At 42.1% G+C, this 17,209-nt stretch overlaps 1 protein-coding gene across 1 annotated transcript; it reads right to left on the reverse strand.

Annotated features, from left to right (window-relative positions):
* Nucleotides 1-1,927: 1,927 nt before the first annotated feature.
* On the reverse strand, nt 1,928-11,968 carry Lyg2 (lysozyme g2). The gene is made up of 5 exons (XM_057794303.1): nt 11,926-11,968; nt 5,683-5,823; nt 4,658-4,854; nt 3,529-3,664; nt 1,928-2,046 (listed from the first exon to the last, which is right to left on the reverse strand). The coding sequence occupies exons 1-5, from the start codon at nt 11,966-11,968 to the stop codon at nt 1,928-1,930; spliced, it is 636 nt and encodes a 211-aa protein (XP_057650286.1).
* Nucleotides 11,969-17,209: the final 5,241 nt, after the last annotated feature.

The following is a 17,209-nucleotide window of genomic DNA, read 5'->3' on the forward strand; positions in this document are numbered from 1 at the left end:
CAGCAGCCCAGCACGGAAACGAGGAGGCATAATAGACTTGTGTTATTCAGTCAGAGATGCAAACAGGAAGCCCTGGAAGGATGCTCCCTGCCTTGTGGAGCAGAGGCTGTCAGTACCTCCGTGGAATTCTTGCTTGATCTGCCTGCTTGTGCCTGAAACTCTTGCTCTTGGAGGTTTGGACAAGTGCCCTATGTCTGTGCTTGTGTAGAAGCCACGCCCTCCCCAGACAGGAAGACACACCACCCAGTGGCTTTGAGACTCCAGTCCTGCGCCAGTGCAGTTAATTCTGGGGTGAATGTCCTGCACACTTCCACATGGCTTTCCTGCAAAGTTGAGTCCCACTGTGCACTAGGGTGGTTGGTTTGGTGACACGTTTTGCTGTTTTCTCATCCCTTATTACTGAACCACTTTATAACTGTTTCCTGTGCCCCTCTTCCCCACATAAACTATTTGCACCCACATTTTTTTGTCACAGGTCTGGTCCTGAGGGAACCAAACCAAGACGCCTTTAATATCTGGCCCTCGATAGGACTTCTCTCAGTGTGCCGGTCAGAACAAGAACCCCGGGGACACAGATTCAAGGTGTAAGCCAGTGTACTACTTCCAGTTTTATCAATTATTGGAAGCTTATCTGGCTTACACAGTAGCTGTCTTTGCAATAGTGACATCAAAGGGGCTGATGTTGAATGAATCAACGTTTCCAGGGGAAAGTCCAAAAAATATCATGCAGGGAGGAGAACAAAAATATTTAACAGCTGGTAAAGCTTTGGCTTTGTCGAATCCTAAGAGATGATCCCACAGCAGGTATGATGGCCCACACTTGTAAGACCAGGACTTGAAAAGCAGAGGCGAGAGGACCTATGAGTTTGAGGGCAGCTTGGGATATAGAGTGAGACCTTGTCTCAAAAACAGCGATTCCTGGTTCTAATTTTGGGTGGACTGGGTGGACTTTGGGCAGAAATGGTTTACCTGACTTTCCAAAATGACTAAAGGAAGGATGATAAAATTTTGGTTCCTTCTCAGAAAGAGGAGGGACAGGCAGAAAATGTCCAACAAGAACAAAAAAACTGTCAGACAGTGGTGGCGCATGCCTTTAATCACAACACTCGTGAGGCAGAGACAGGCAGATCTCTGTGAGTTCGAGGCCAGCCTGGTCTACAGAGGGAATTCCAGGACAGGCTCCAAAGCTACAGAGAGAAACCCTGTCTCAAAGAGAGAGAGAAAGAGAGAGAGAGGAAAAAGAAAGAGAAGGGAGGGAGGGAGGGAGGGAGGGAGGGAGAGAGAGAGAGAGAGAGAGAGAGAGAGAGAAAACAAAAGACCTAGGAGTCACTTGGCAGGGATACCAAAGCTTCACAACCCAACAAATTATTGTGTCTTCTCTTGAAGGGGCAACCAAAATCCACAGCCAGTAGCCTTCATCTCCTCTCTATCTATTGCCCTCTGAGACAGTCACATCTCATGAGCAGAGCCCTAGCAATTGGGACAAAAACTGGGAAACAGACAAAGGCTCACTTATTAGTAATTCTGCTAGGCAGAGTAGAGGTTCAAATCATGGTCTAAAATGAAGCCCGGCCAGAACAGGCACTTGCCATGTGCCATGGTGTTCATATTAACAACAATGAAATTGTACATATGTCTATGACTATTTCTTAGGAACCATTTGTGGACTTAAGGTTCTTTTCTTTCTTCTTTGTGATAAAGATGGAACCTGGAGCCTTGCACACATTAGGAAAGAGCTCAACAACTGAACTATATCCCCACCTCTCTTCCTTCTTTCCTTCCTTTCTTTTGCTTGCTTTTATTAAAAAGTTTGGCAATGAACTTTCTTTCATAATTCTAAATATCTCTTTGTTCCTATTGAGTGCAATGGGTTAATATTAAACTTTGAAAGAGGGGCCAGTTGAGTTCCACGTCAATGCGCCTCTGCCTAGAAGCCATGTCTTTTATAGAATTTGGCTCGGGCAATAAGATCATCAACTAAATCAGCTTCTATGTCTGCAGGAGTAACAATGGTTTCCAGTCCTGACTTAAAAGCAGCCAAACCACCTGAAATGAAACACACAGGTTTAGATTCCAATATTAGCTGTCAGTAGAAATAAGACATGAGGTCCCAGGATATTAACTCCCCACCCTCTGGGCAAATATTCCAGGGTAACAAGGTTTCTGTTTCTCTTTACGTAGCACAGATCTGATAGAACTAATACAAGATTGTAACATTTTCTCATCTAGTCAACAATTCACTTCTTCATTCATTCATGTTTGTTTTTTCATTATTATTATCTGTGCAGTGTTCTGCCTGCGTGTATGCCTGCAAGTCAGAAGAGGGCACCAGATCTCATGACAGATGGTTGTGAGCTACCATGTGGTTGTTGGGAATTGAACCCAGGTCCTCTGAAAGAGCAGCCAGTGCTTTTAACCACTGAGCTATTTTTCCAGGCCCCTCATTCATAGGTTTTAAAGCACCCATTGAGTGCCAGAAAAGGCTCCTCACTGTGTGCAAGATACACACGATGTATTCATTCCTCGTGGAGGCCTGTGTACATGCATGCACTATTTTACCCCCGTGGGGCCCTGTGTACATGCATGTACTGTTTTACCCCCGTGGGGCCCTGTGTACATGCATGCACTATTTTACCCCCGTGGGGCCCTGTGTACATGCATGCACTATTTTACCCCCGTGGGGCCCTGTGTACATGCATGTACTATTTTACCCCCGTGGGGCCCTGTGTACATGCATGCACTATTTTACCCTAGAAGTTTTTCTTCGATCATCATTAGTTTATTTTTAAAAATTGTACTTTATGCTCATATTTTCCTTTCTACCTTCGAGGACCTTGAGATAGAAAATTCTTTGCTTAGAGTTCAGACTATTAAAGTGTGGAAAGAGAGAATAATGTGAATATACAAATCATGATCCTGTAAGAGAAACTGAGGAATTGGTGTGGCTGGGTGGATAGAAAGAAAAAGCAAATGAGTCCAAGAGAAAAAAAAATCATCATTTTTTTTCTGGCTGTGATGACTGGCTATAGCAGTGTCTCCAAATAAATAAATACATAAAATGAAAGCGAAATGAACATATGGTGGTGGGGAGAGTGACTGAATTCCATCCGGGAGCTGCTGAACTTGAGGGGCTCTGAGTTCAGCCAAACAGAAATTTTCACTTAGACTTCTTGGGGTAACTGAAGCTCTGACATTTCTCAGAGTAAAAGTTTATTCAGGCAATTTGGAGAATAGCTAATAGTGTTGGATCGGGGGTAAAACTATGAGAAGGTAAACACTTTTTAACTATTGTGTTAATGCTTAAGATGTCATTCAGTGGCTTACTAGTTGGCTAGAAGGACAATAAGAAACCCAACATCTTGTAGGAAGGCAAAGGATGTGAAGACATGCATGGCTCAGAGGATGCTAAGGCATTCTTTAAGATGGGCTTCCTCCTAGTCAACCCAGTGGGGATGCTTCTAGGGCACATTTGCGGTTAGGAGTCTCATCCACTGCTCATTTAGATAAAGCTCTAGACATAGAGCCTACCTTTGAGGTGCTGAGCTGAATTCCATGTGGGAAATTTTCTCTGGATTGCCTTAATCTTCTCTGCTAGGATCCCAACGGACTGTAGAAGGTGTTCTTTGCTGTCCCAGGAGCCAATAGGATGGTGCATTTTATCAAGCTGGAAAATCCAAACAGTTGTATTGGTATCTGGGCAAGGTGGCACAGTTTCCCCTCTTCCTAGGTCTCCCTCTTTGGATTTAAGTTCAAACACTGGGTTCAGCATCTTTGATTCCCCCCCACACACTTTGTATTCAAACGCTGGCTTCAGCATCTTTCCTTTGATCCACAAAAGGCTACATACTCTAATATATTGTTTTTCACAGGCGAGAGTCAAATATAGTTTGGGAGAAGCTCACTTGGGGCTTTCTGATATGCAAAAGAAGGAAGGATGAGGAGGGTGAGAAGGAAAAAAATGTTTCAAAACGAATAATAATTACTATCCAACCCCTAGACATTCACAATGAAAATAATTATGTAACTAATTCAAAAAAACATTGTTCCTGCTAGACTTGGAGATATAGGTAACTAAAGAGGCAGAGGCAGGAGGGCTACCACAAGCTCCAGGCCAGCATGGGCTACTAAGCAAGTTTCAGCTAGGCCAGAGTTACAGAGTGAGTTGTTGCTTGCCTCAGAACCAACAAACAAAAGACCTGGAAAGAAATATCTAGATAATGAGGCTCCCCTTCCTCCACTTAATCCAAAGGAACAAAGGTAGCTGAAGAGGGGCTCAATTATAGTATTTCAATTCACGTTCATGAATTTTACTACTTCAGGAGCCCCGAGAAGACATTATTATTATTATTATTATTATTATTATATAAGGGTTAATAGTAACCTTTATAAACTTTTCCCAATTGACGTATAGTTCATGTGGTTTATAATATCTATAGATATAGGTGTAGTTGATACGTTGTAGTTATGAGACACAGGAAACACTTTAAAGAAATGCTAGACCTTGAGTGAAACACCACAGATATGTCACAGAGCAAAGTGTACCGCATTCCCTAAGCCCAGGCACTCGTGTTCATGTCCTGAAATGGACTTTGAGTTTGGGCTGAACTTCTGCAAGGAGAGATAGAGTTGGGCTGATGGAAAGTCTCTGGCTATCTACCTGCATCAAACCAAATTTCTGTCCCCTATGGTCCCAGCCATTTTGCAGGACAACTCCACCATGGCTTTCTCTGGAGATGATGGCGGCGATGATAGCTGGGTCGATGCAGTATCTCTGTCCCACTTCTTTGATGAGGATACGGTAAGGCTTGATGGCTTTCAAGTCCATCTCGGCAAACATTTCGGAACCGTGGACCCCTATGTCAAAAGAAAAGAAACTATTTCCTCTACTCCAGAAAAGGACGGGTTCTCAGAGTTTACTAATTCAGCCTCAGCTTCTGACCACGCCCACAGCTCAGGACGATCATTCTAAGACCATTCTTAGATCAGTCGGACCTCTAATTGCAGAAATACAGGGAGGCCCACCAACGCCTGTAGGAGTCCCTGCGCTCTTCCCTCCGCTTTCTGCCAGGACGGCGCACCGACTAGAAGTCAGTGGAGCCACGTTGTACTTCGTCAGGCTCTGCAACCAGCCAGTTCTGTGCCGGATGATGTGGCTCCTTGCTGAGCCTCTGGTCCTTGCGTTGAAAACATGGGTTTAAATGTGGCCTTATGTGGGGAATATTTTGGAATGGAATTGCAAAGGAGGGATGTGTCAAGAGCAAGAGACTCTGCTTGCCTTTAGGATACTCATGCTGCAGCACGAACTAAACATAACAAAGTCAGCACTGAGTCTTTTATTTAAGGAATGGTTTTGCTATATCAAAATCAACACACCTTGACATTTGGAAAAAATCAAGAAGAAAACAAGAAATGGTTAGGTTGGCTAGGACGCTTTTGTTTTGTTTTCTTTGTTTGTTTGTTTTTGTTTTTAGACAGGGTTTTCCTGGTCCATTTCTTTCTGCCTTGGGAGAGTTAGGTTTAAAGGTGTGCACCACCATATCCAGCGTACTTTTTTAACTTTTAATTTTGATTCATGATTGTTATTGTAATGTCGGTCCCGTTTCAAAACTAATTACCTCCTAAGGACAACTCTGTAAATGATAGTGGGAATGATGGACAGGACCCTGCTCTGTTTGTACTTACCACAGTTCATCAGATTATTTATGTCACACGGGGCCCCAAAAGTCTCCATAGTCATGATGTCTCCATAGCAACCATGGTAAAGTCGGGCATGCAGATGAGGGTTCATGGAATGAGTGAGGGGGTATGAGCCCCTGGAAGTGCCTGGAAGGCAGAATGACGATCTATGTAAATCCTGTGAGAAAACATTGCTGGACTTGGCTGACTACACACACACACACACACACACACACACACCACATACACACACAAAGTTATGCAACAGTAGAGACCATAATTTATTCCTGCTCAACTCCTTTTTCTACCAATAATTCATCAGTCAGTCAAGGCAAAAATTTGATTCCAAACTTTGTTTTAACTTCTAGGCATTATTTCAGAACATAATGGAAATACGTGTGAAAATCAGTGCATATAGGTTTCACATATATACATATATATGAATGTTATGTATGTTTATATATATGTACACACACACACACACACATATATATATATATATCCCCATCAGAATGAAAGTGGCCACAGGATTTTTCTCCCAAGCACTGAGGTCAAACCCAGGGCCTCTCACAAGTGAAGTACATTCTCTAGTTAGCCCAGCGCAAGATTTAGTGAAAGTTTTACTTCTGAAATAAATACTTCTGGGGTATAAAAAGCTGAGCCAAAAACAAAACAAAACAAAAAAAAAAACAAGAAAGGTACTATGAGAAGTTGCATAGACTTTCATTTTGTGTCATGTTAGTATAAGGTGAGGATCTGAATCCATTTAAATAAATGATTTATTTAGCTAATAATAAATAGTAAATAGACAAATAATAAAAAATAAAATTATAAAATAAATAATAAGTAATAAAATAAATCATAAATTAATAATAAATATTCTGAACCATTAAAAATAAATGATTTAAGTTGCCATAACAACTTATATCAAATCTATGTCTGTTTTCTACTGTGCCATTGTGACCTAATTAGGCTTATTCAGGTCCCTCTGCTGAAGGAAATCTGACATTATTTTCCACATTGTTGTGAGTTTTTTTCACATTGTTCCAAGGCTCATTAGCTTATTTTGTATTTTTAGCAATTTTTAATTCTTATTTTTTTTTTACTTTTTGAGATTACATGATTTTATCATTTAATCTACCTTTCCTTCCTCCAAACAAACATCTTCTAAGATAACTGTATTGCTTCACTCAAGCAAACAACTTTTTTTTTTTTCAAGACAGGGTTTCTCTGTAGCTTTGGAGCCTGTCCTGGAACTAGCTCTTGTAGACCAGGAGGGCCTCGAACTCACAGATATCAGCCTGCCTCTGCCTCCCAAGGGCTGGGATTAAAGGCGTGTGCCACCACTGCCCAGCATGCCAACAACTTTTTTAAAAATAGGAATTGAGAGCTGGAGAGGTGGCTTAGAGGTTAAGAGTACTGTGTGCTGTTCCATATGGTCCTGAGTTCGATTCCCAGCAACCACATGGTGGCTCACGACCATCTGTAGCAAGATCTGGTGCCCTCTTCTGGCCTGCAGGCAAACATGCAGACAGAATACTGCATACATAGTAAATAAATAAATCTTTAAAAAAAAAAGAATTGAGTTCACTTACTATATATATAAAATTTTCATGACTGTAACAGTATTAAGAGACTATACTTTCTTAGAATTAGGCATCTAACAAATAGAACCCTTCTTTCTACTATTTTTTTTTAGAAAACCAAAGTAATTCTAAAGATTTTTAAAATATTTCAAAGTAAAATTCTGATAAACAAATACATATATTTAGCAGGTAGTATTTATATATTTATTACATAATATATATTATATATATATTTATATTATATATTTAACAGTAAAGGAGAAGAGGTCATGAATTTGAGAGGGAGGATTTGAAGGGAAGTGTGGAAATTATGTAAACTGATGTATTTTAAATGGACCCAATGTAGGAAGGGTGTGGGTGTGGATCTGGGTGGGCTATGGAGTAGTGGAGGATGAATATGATTAAAATGTATCATATACATGCATGAAATTCTAAAAGAATTAATAAAAAACTATTACATAAAGAAAAAACAGAAGTGCTTTCTCCCATTCACAAATAGATCAAAATGGAATTGTGAATGGACCCAAAAGTTAGGCAACATAACTGTCACCTAAGTCAGGATACTGACAGTTTATCCAGAGGATAAAAGCAGGAAAACGGGTGTCTGTCTGACAGACAGAGCAGAACTACCACGCTGGCCCCTGTCATGGTATCACCCTCTGAAGATGTCTGTCCTACCTTCTGCCCACGATGCATGTAGTAATATCAGTGACCTTCCCAGACGCTGTTTCTGCATAGGAGAATTCAACCAACCGTGGGTGGACTATATTGTGTCTGTACTGCACATGTACATGCTAATTCCTCAAGAAATATAGGATAGGAACTGTTTACATAGTATTCCCTGTTGCAGAATGTGTTTCCCCTGTGAAGACGTGTCTTTGTTGAGGTGTCTTCTGATTGGTTTAATAAAGCTATATGGTCAGTAGCTAGACTGGAAGAGGTTAGGCAGGACTTCCAGAGACAGAGAGGATTCTGGGAAGAAGAAAGGTGGAGACGCCAAGAGATACAGAGCAAGTGGAATGCACAGAAGGAAAGGTAACAGCCACAAGTCATATAGCAGAATGTAGGCTAACATAAATGGGTTGTTTTAAGTTATAAGAGCTAGTTAGGAACAAGCCAAGTTTTCATAATTAAGTCTCCGTGTCATTATTTGGGAATTGCTGGGACATAGAAAGACTTGTTACTATTTACATCGCATTAAATATTAAAAATCATATAAATCATATAAAGGGGCTGGAGAAATTGCTCAGCAGTTAAGAGCATTGGGTATTCTTCCAGAGGTCGTGAGTTCAATTCCCAGCATCCACATGTTGGCTCACAACCATCTCTAGTGGAATCTGATACCCTCTTCTGGAATGAAGGTACACATGCAGATAGGATACTTGTATATAAAATAAATCTTAAAAATTTAAATATCTTCTAAAGTTGAGTTGAAATACAAGAGGTGTGTGGGTTGCTATGCAAATCATATTCCATTTTATTAGGAATAGGGACGGAGCAGTCTCAGATTTTGGTATTCACAGGAGTCATAAAACCAACACACTGATACTTAGGAACAACTGTACACCAGAGCGAAGGAATAATGGGCTCCATAATACAGATGCACATAAAATCTAAGGTCCCTGGTTTGAGAATGAGGCTACAGAATAAAGACATCTATGCAGAAGCTGACTCCTTCTTCCTGCTCCGCGACCACTATGGTGGAAACTGGAGCTACAGACAGTTGGGAACCATCATGAGATACTGGGAATCAGGCCTGGGTCCTCTTGAAAAGCAGTCACTGCTCCTAACCGCTGAACCATCTCTCCAGCCCCAGACAAAAGAGTTTGTTGTTATAAATTTGCTCTAAAAGACTCCAACCAAACATATGCATGTCACATACAGATATGTATATGCATGAACACACATGCATGCGTGCATACACACACACACACACCAAATTTCAAAGCCAAGCAAAGTAGGCGGGGGGCGGGGGGCTTGATAAAATAAGAGAGGCAAAGGTTTGAAGCTGTAAAAGCTTGTTATGGGTTTGGGAAAACTTACTATACAATTCTCTGTTTTGTAGGTTTGAAATTTTCTGCAGCTAAAATAATTTAATATATTTTATTTTAGCTAAAAAAAAGTTTTAGAGCCGGGTGGTGGTGGCACACGCCTTTAATCCCAGCCCTCGGGAGGCAGAGGCAGGCGGATCTCTGTGAGTTTGAGGCCAGCTTGGTCTACAAGAACTAGTTCCAGGACAGCTAGGACTGTTACATAGAGAAACCCTATCTTAAAAAAAAAAAAAAAAAAAGAATTTTTAGGCCAGGTGGTGTAGCTCAGTACACATCAAGTAGAGCGCTGGCCTAACTTGTGTCAAGCTCTGGGTTTTATCACCAACAAGACAGAAGCTGGGAGTGGATGAACGCATCCGCAATCCCCACACTCAATAGCATTAGGGGATCGGGAGTTAAAGGCCATTCTAGGCTACAAGGTGGAATTCAAGCCTTAGCTACTGTTACACTACTGGAATGGGGCTTATTGCAGGGCTTATTGGACAAAGTTTCAATCCTCAGTACCCGAAAAATTTGCTTTAATCAGAGAGCCTTTTTTGTTCACCTGTATTAAAAAGGTGAACAAAATCATCCTTACACTTCATTCTTGGTCCCCAATTCCGTACATTACTATTAATATATCGGCAGGCTCACTATCTGTTAACAGAGAGGAGGCCTTTGTCATGTTCACTGTGTAGCCCACATCCCACAGACATCAAAGCAACCTGGGATACTTATTAAAAACTGTTTGCCCTGGGGCTCCTCAATACCATGTATATTGACTCAGAAATGTTGACCCCCAAGGCCAAGTAGCATTCTTAGTTAATATTTTATTTGTTTGTTTGTTTGTTTGTTTTCAAGACAGGGTTTCTCTGTGTAGCTTTGGAGCCTGTACTAGCACTTGCTTTGCAGACCAGGCTGGCCTCGAACTCACAGAGATCCGCCGGCCTCTGCCTCTCGAGTGCTGGGATTAAAGGTGTGCACCACCATTGCCCCTCGGGTGACTTTCATGCATGCTTGAGAATCATTGCTTGAAGAGACCTGCAATACGATCATGAGCTTGTGCTAGCATCAGTACACAGGTCTGTTTAAGACTGGTCATCCTTCACTTGCACACAGATCGTACGGTGGCTCATAATTAATTCACTGGCTATACAACTCTGCAATTAAAAATGAGTAAAAACTTTAAAACATGTTGCTTTGCTTTTGACCAAAAGTAACTGCAAATTATTGCTCTTGGGTTGGGCTCCCGTTTCCAAATTTACAAGGAAAGACTTTCAAAGAACTCTCTTCTCAGTCAATCATGACAACTGAACACTGCTTACAATTGCTCTTCATTTTTCTTAAACTACTCTTTCCACGTTTTCTTTCCTTACGTCTGTCTGTCTGTCTATCCATCTATCTTTTGTTGAGACATATTCTCACTCTGTAGCCAAGGCTAGCCTATGAAGCCTGGGCTAATTTCAAACATGTGGCACTTCTTTGGCATTAGCCTCCTGAGTGCTAGGGTTACAGGTATGAGACACCACACCTGGTTCATCTCTTCTTGTCCAAGGTCCCTTTCTGTCTCACTAACCTTCTCCAGGACCAGGATTCAAGTCCCAGCACCCACACAGTGGTTCGTAGCCATCTACAATTACAGTTTTGGGGTATCCAATGCCCTCTTCTGTCCTACACAGGCATGAACATGGTGCACAGACATATACAGGCAGGCAAATCATTTATATATATATATATATATATTAAAATATATATTATATATATAGTATAATAATTTATATATATACTAAAATAATTGCAAAAGTTTGAATAAATCTTCTGTTCTGGCCTTACCCACTGGTTCACTTTGTCACAAATACTTTATCTTGACACAGAGCTTTTACTAAGTCATTGCTTCCATCCAGCAGCCTCTTCCCTTCTCATAGGGATCACCATGCATCCCTCACTCTTTCCATGGCCTCCCCCAGGGCTTTCAGGTCTGAATATCCTCGATAGATGTGAATTTTTCATTCTCAATTCCCACACTAATGGATTTTCCCTCTCCACATGCTCATCTAATAACTCTCATCGAGAATTTTCTCTTCATGTGCCGTACTCCTCTTCATAAGAAACCCAGCCAAGTAGGTGCATTGTCAGAGAATACATAGAAAAATTAGTATTTAATTATTTTAAATCCCCACTAATATCTCCTTTGTGCGCTTAGCAAACAGAAAACACTCCTAAGAATAAGCAGTTGGCCTGGGCTAGGGAGGTGGCTCAGTTGCTGTGTTTATTGGACTATCTTGACAGCCAGCCTAGACAAATCATAAACTCCAGGTTCTGTGAGAGGCCCGACCTGATCTCAAAAAAAAAAAAAAAAGTGGAAAACACTTGATCTCAATTTTAACTTCTCCTTCTCTGTATGTGAGCATGTATGCACATGAACACACACACACACACCTGTACACATATTTATATGCATATGTGAGTGGACACGCACACAAAGAAAAGCAAAGACAAGAAATAAGCAGTTGGTTAATGACCAAGCAGGTCCAGGAGAGCCCACTCTTCTATTGCATGTATTCATTGTTCTTTCTGACTATGTTAGAAAACAGACACCTTGGAATAGGGGAAAATGCCGATCAGTTACTTACCAATGAGGGCAACCAGTCCCCAGAACACCGCCAAGGGTAGCATGGTGGCGACTCTTATCCTTTGGGGCCTGTTCTGCTTTGAAACAGAAACAGATTACTCTTAAAACATGAAGGTTTCTTAACAGGAAGTTCCTCTGATTTAAAGAGTAAATAAAAAAAGCTTGGCATCGTTTCCAGTTCAATGCCCATTTTCCAGTTCTACAGCAGCACTCCTGCAGCCGCAAGCCTGTGCGTCATTAGAGCACTCCCAGTTAATTTCAATCCAGTGCCGTGCAGATATCACATCTTACGTACGTCACCCCACATACACTTAGAGGTTTGCTGCGTTCCGTGTCCTCCTTCCCTTGGTTCCATTTATAAAGCATCTTCTACATTTCACAGGATACAAGAAAACTAACGCTTACCTCCTTTGCAACTTCCCAGAGAAAACTCTCCTGTCTCTCTCTGAAGAAGCCTTTAGTGGCAGCACCCTGCAGGTTAAGGTTTGACAGAGTGGTGGCCTTTACTGCACTATGTCCTATAACACAGCTATAACAGTTGGAGAACCCATCAGGCAGTGGCTGGCTGCCCCTCTGGCTTCATTCAGCTGAGCAGAGCTCAGTGTGACTCCACCACCAAGAAGGAAGCTTTTAAGCACGGGCACTTAGACTCACCTTCCTCGTCTGCTTTTGTCCTGTACCAATGATTGGCAGAGGAGTTTTATATATGATTTAAAGGCCTCTCTTTAAACCATCGGCCTCATTAGAACTGATTATAGTTGTACTTTGGATTTAAGTGGCTCCTTCCACAAAAGGACTTCAAAGTGTTTATTGACCACGACGAATTGATGAATCTAATGAACCCCCAGGTTGTACTGGAGGCATCTATCTGGTGGACCACATCTGGATACCTAGAATGACATTAGGCAGGCGTCTTCTAAATTTGAGAATAAGATGCTGATAATTGACCTAGAAAGAAGAAATAAACAAGAAATGCTAGCTCATTTCTGAATAGAAATTCACCTGAAATGCTGATTTCCACATTCTGATGTCACACAATCTTGTACCCTCATGTCCCTCGACTGTGACAGATGAACTTGGCTTCTGACTCCAAACTCACCTCTAACAGGGTAGCTACCTGCTATAGAAGAGCAGCATAAAGGCAGAAAGTAGCAATCTGGGTGCTCATTTGTCCCCACTGTTTTCTCTGTGTGCATATGCATGTGCGTGTAGAAGTCACAGGTCAATATCAGATATCTTCCTCTTTCAATCTCCACATTTTTTTTGATACAGGGTTTCTCACTGACCTGTCACTAATTAGGCAAGAATAGCTGGCCAGCTATTCTTATATACTCTTATATTCTTATACCTATATTCTTATAACTACTTTAAGTATATACACTTACACTTATATTCTTATACTTGTATACTCTTATATTCTTATAAACTCTTGTCTCTGTCTCCCAAACACTAGAAGCACTGTGCCCAGAACCTTGCATGGGTGCTGAGAATCTGAACTCAGGGATTCTTGTTTGCATGCTCAGCACTTGCGACTGAGCCACCTCTTTAGCTCTATAACTCCCAAACTTTCTAAGGAAGTAGGAGTATTTGCTGGTGGTAAATATATCTTCAAAGAGACAGTATCATTTTTTCATGCGTACAAGAGATGAAAACACACACAGGAAATGGAAAGAACCTTCTTATACAAGGCAAAGCACATTTCCCAGACTTGAGGAAGAAGTCCAGCCTGGATCCCTCCGTCCATCAGAGATGTTTCAAAGACTACCCACAATCCTTCCATCCACCAGAAGATGGAAGACAAAGGCACTGAGCTAAACAACTCTTCAGTTTCCTAGGAAGACGGCAGAGCCTAGAAGTTGCCTATATGAAACTGATCCGTAAGTCTCAGGACACCCACTTCTGTCATGTGTGGGCATTCAGGATGGCGAGGCTGGGAGGCCTGAGCTGATGGGGATCCCTGATCCCTGTCGTGAGTCTCAGGGAAATGACTCAGAGAGGGCCTCCTCTATCTCCACTGTCAACCCCGCAGTCAGGGCTGTTCGTTCACTAATAAGGGGTTTTGCACAAGACTAGTTGCCTTAAGGCAGCTTTTAGAAACATGGAAGTTATTACTGGCAACAATGCCATCTTTCAGGTCACACTAAGGCATTGTGTTTGTGGCCTGCACAACTGCTGGCCGGGGATGATTTGGGCTATGGATAGGAGGCTTCCAGGATAAGCACGAGAAAGCTTAGGAAAGGAGTAAGAAGGGATGGAGAAAGAATTTAAAGGTAAAACCAGGTGGAGGCTCCTGTTGTCCCTAGATGCTCTTAGAAAGAACCAGCAATCACAGAATACTGTTGATCATGAGCACGCCCACTTCCTCTCCCCACTTTCAGAAGTGAGGCTGAGTGTCTTTCTAGGCATGAGAATCAGAATGTCCACACCCTCTGCAACTTGCGCATCATTCTGCTTTGTTCAAACTGTGGAGGGCAGGTGGTGGAAGAAAACTTATCTGACAGTCTTCAAATGCCAGACTCCTTTGTACTTATAATATTGCATCCTCCAGTAGGGGTGGATATTATTATTTTAGAAATAAGAAAAACAAGACACAGAAAAGCTAAGCAACTTATCGAAGCTGGCACAGTAACTGTGTGGCAGAGTCGGGATCGGAACCCAGGTTCATGAGACTCTGTAGCCAATGTTTCCACAAAAGCAGAGGGATCACTCTAAACCAAACTCTTGGCAGAGCAACGGTTACAGCAGGTGGAAAGCAGCTTGCACCCAAAGCCTCACCTGTGGTCTGAATCAATAACACCAACCCCAAAGACTCACATCATTATCTCTGTGGTGGTGCCATGACTTCTAAGGCATAGATTAATGTGAATGGACCAAATCCACAGTGTCCCATTGCCCCTGTAATGACTCAGTTAAAATGTATTGAACTTGAGCAGTAGGCTTGATAGAATGCTCACAAAGGCATTGCAGAAGTGGCTGTACTCATAGAGACTTTAATGCCTATAACCTACTGACCCAGTAGATGGCTAAATTTGAACGCATGAGGATTTTGTTGTTGTTTGAGATAGGGTTTCTTTGTGTAATAGCTCTGGCTGTCCTGGAACTCACTCTGTAGACCAGGCTGGCCTTTAACTCACAGGGATCCACCTGCCCCTGCCCTCCCCTTACACCAGTGCTGGGATTAAAAGATGTGCTACGCCCTCCTGGCCTGAGGATCTTGACAATATCTTGACATTTAAAAAGAAACCCACCAACTGGTTCTCCATCACTTTCCAAGGACAGTAAGAGCGACTATTTCCAGAATTGTCTCGAGGGGACCTTGGCACCTGACATAATCTCCACCAACCCCAAATAGAAATGGAAAATACACAAACAACATCCTTGCTCTGCAAACAAAACAGTCTGTGCCTAAGACTCTTTGGTGGAGCAATCTCTGGTAGCCTCTGCTGAGTCTTGATATATTTGTATGCTGGCCTTAGGAGTGGGGATTCCAGTAGCCCCAGCATCTAACTACCTGCAGACATAGACTGAGGAACACACGTGCAGTTTCCACAAAACTGTCTCATCAGAAGCAGGGGTACAGCAAGAAGAACCTGGTCCAGGCATCTCAGCTATGTTACACAGTAGCTACTGGTCCAGGCAAAGTTTTCTTCTGCGTCTGGAGAGAAAAGGCTGGACAAGAGCAGATGCCCAATGAACAAAACTCTGCCGGTCAAACCCACTCTGCCTACCAAAGAGGGATTCCAAACAAGAGCTATCTAACAAGGGATACAGAGTAGGTCTATGATTCAGCTTTTGTCATTGTTTGTGGAAACACAGGCTACTTTTTAGTTCCCACCCAAACCTTAGGGACAGTTAAGTCACAGTGTGTTTTGAGGTGGCTTTCAAAGTGAATTTCCTCCTCTGTCTTGCAATTGACCAATAGTGGAGCCTTTTAAAACATGGAAGCCTAGGATTTAAATTGAAGACCCCCACTTTTTTCTATTTTCATATGAAGAAGGATGTTATAGAGCAGTGGTTCTCAATCTGTGGGCCATGGCCCCCTTGGGGGACTCAAATGACCCTTTTACAGGGGGTCAGTCATGTAAGGCCATCTGAAATATCAATATATTTACATTATAATTCATAACAGTATCAAAATTACAGTTATGAAGTAACAACAAAATAATTTTATGGTTGGGGGTCCCCACAACATGAAGAACTGTATTGAAGGGTCACAGCATTAGTAAGGAATAGGGAGGGGGGTATTTGATGCTTGATTGTTGGTCTCAGCCTTCAATCCAGATCTCCCTGTCTGGATGTCTAGCATTGCCTCTGAAAGTGTTTAACCTTGCACAGCCAGACTGCAGTGGTGCACGCCTTTAATCCCAGCACTTGGGAGGCAGAGGGAGGCAGATCTGTGTGAGTTTGTGGCCAGCCTGGTCTACAGAGTGGGTTCCAGGACAGCCAAGGCTACACAGAAACCCTGTTTCGAAAACAACAACAACAACAGTTACCTGAGAATTTTCTACAACAGTGGAGGCACTGACAAACACATTGCATTGGAGCCAAGATATTTTTCATCAGAGCTGTCAGTCTTGGTTGCTACTGCTCCTCATTTGAAGCCAGGTGGTGGGTGGGGTACAGCCTGAGGGAGTCATCGTGGCTCCAAGGATCCATTGTGGTGGTGCTGAGGTAAAAGTCAACACCATCTGGAATTCTACAGAGTGTTACCTTTTCTTCTTGTGCTCCTCCAGCTTCCTAGCCTCGAGTCCTATGTTCTCTAAGGTTTGTTGGATGGTTCCATATCACTAATGGCTGATAGACCTGAAGTGACATTTTAAGGTAAAATTGAAATTTCTTTTAATTGGGATATGTAGTGCCTTGAGTTTTGTTTGTTGTTGTTGTTGTTGTTGTTTTTCGAGACAGGGTTTCTCTGTGGTTTTGGAGCCTGTCCTGGAACTAGCTCTTGTAGACCAGGCTGGTCTCGAACTTACAGAGATCTGCCTGCCTCTGCCTCCCAAGTGCTGGGATTAAAGGCGTGCGCCACCACCGCCCGGCGAGTTTTGTTTTTTCTGAGTGGAGAATGAGTCAATTCATCTGGTGACCCTGAAACTGGAGAATGAAGAAAATACACATCCCTAAAAAGGTTATTATTTTTGTAATAAATGCAAACATTTGAAAAGTCCACACCTTTATTATGGAGAAGAATGTGAAATCTGTATAAATGTCTAAGAAAAAAAATAGCATCATATTTAAAAGCAACTCTTTCAGCTTTGCCTTGAGGCTCAGCTCCTAGTGCCCCCAGA

This window comes from Chionomys nivalis, chromosome 19 (genome assembly GCF_950005125.1).
Source record: "Chionomys nivalis chromosome 19, mChiNiv1.1, whole genome shotgun sequence".
Lineage (NCBI taxonomy): Eukaryota > Metazoa > Chordata > Mammalia > Rodentia > Cricetidae > Chionomys > Chionomys nivalis.

Bases quoted from the DNA above. Each gene is read 5' to 3' on its own strand.
- Lyg2 (XM_057794303.1), bottom strand. From the start codon at position 11,968: ATGCTACCCTTGGCGGTGTTCTGGGGACTGGTTGCCCTCATTG. The intron at 5,824-11,925 runs GTAAGTAACTGA...TCTGCCTTCCAG, and splicing joins GGGACTGGTTGCCCTCATTG to GCACTTCCAGGGGCTCATAC. The intron at 4,855-5,682 runs GTAAGTACAAAC...CTTTTGACATAG, and splicing joins AAATAATCTGATGAACTGTG to GGGTCCACGGTTCCGAAATG.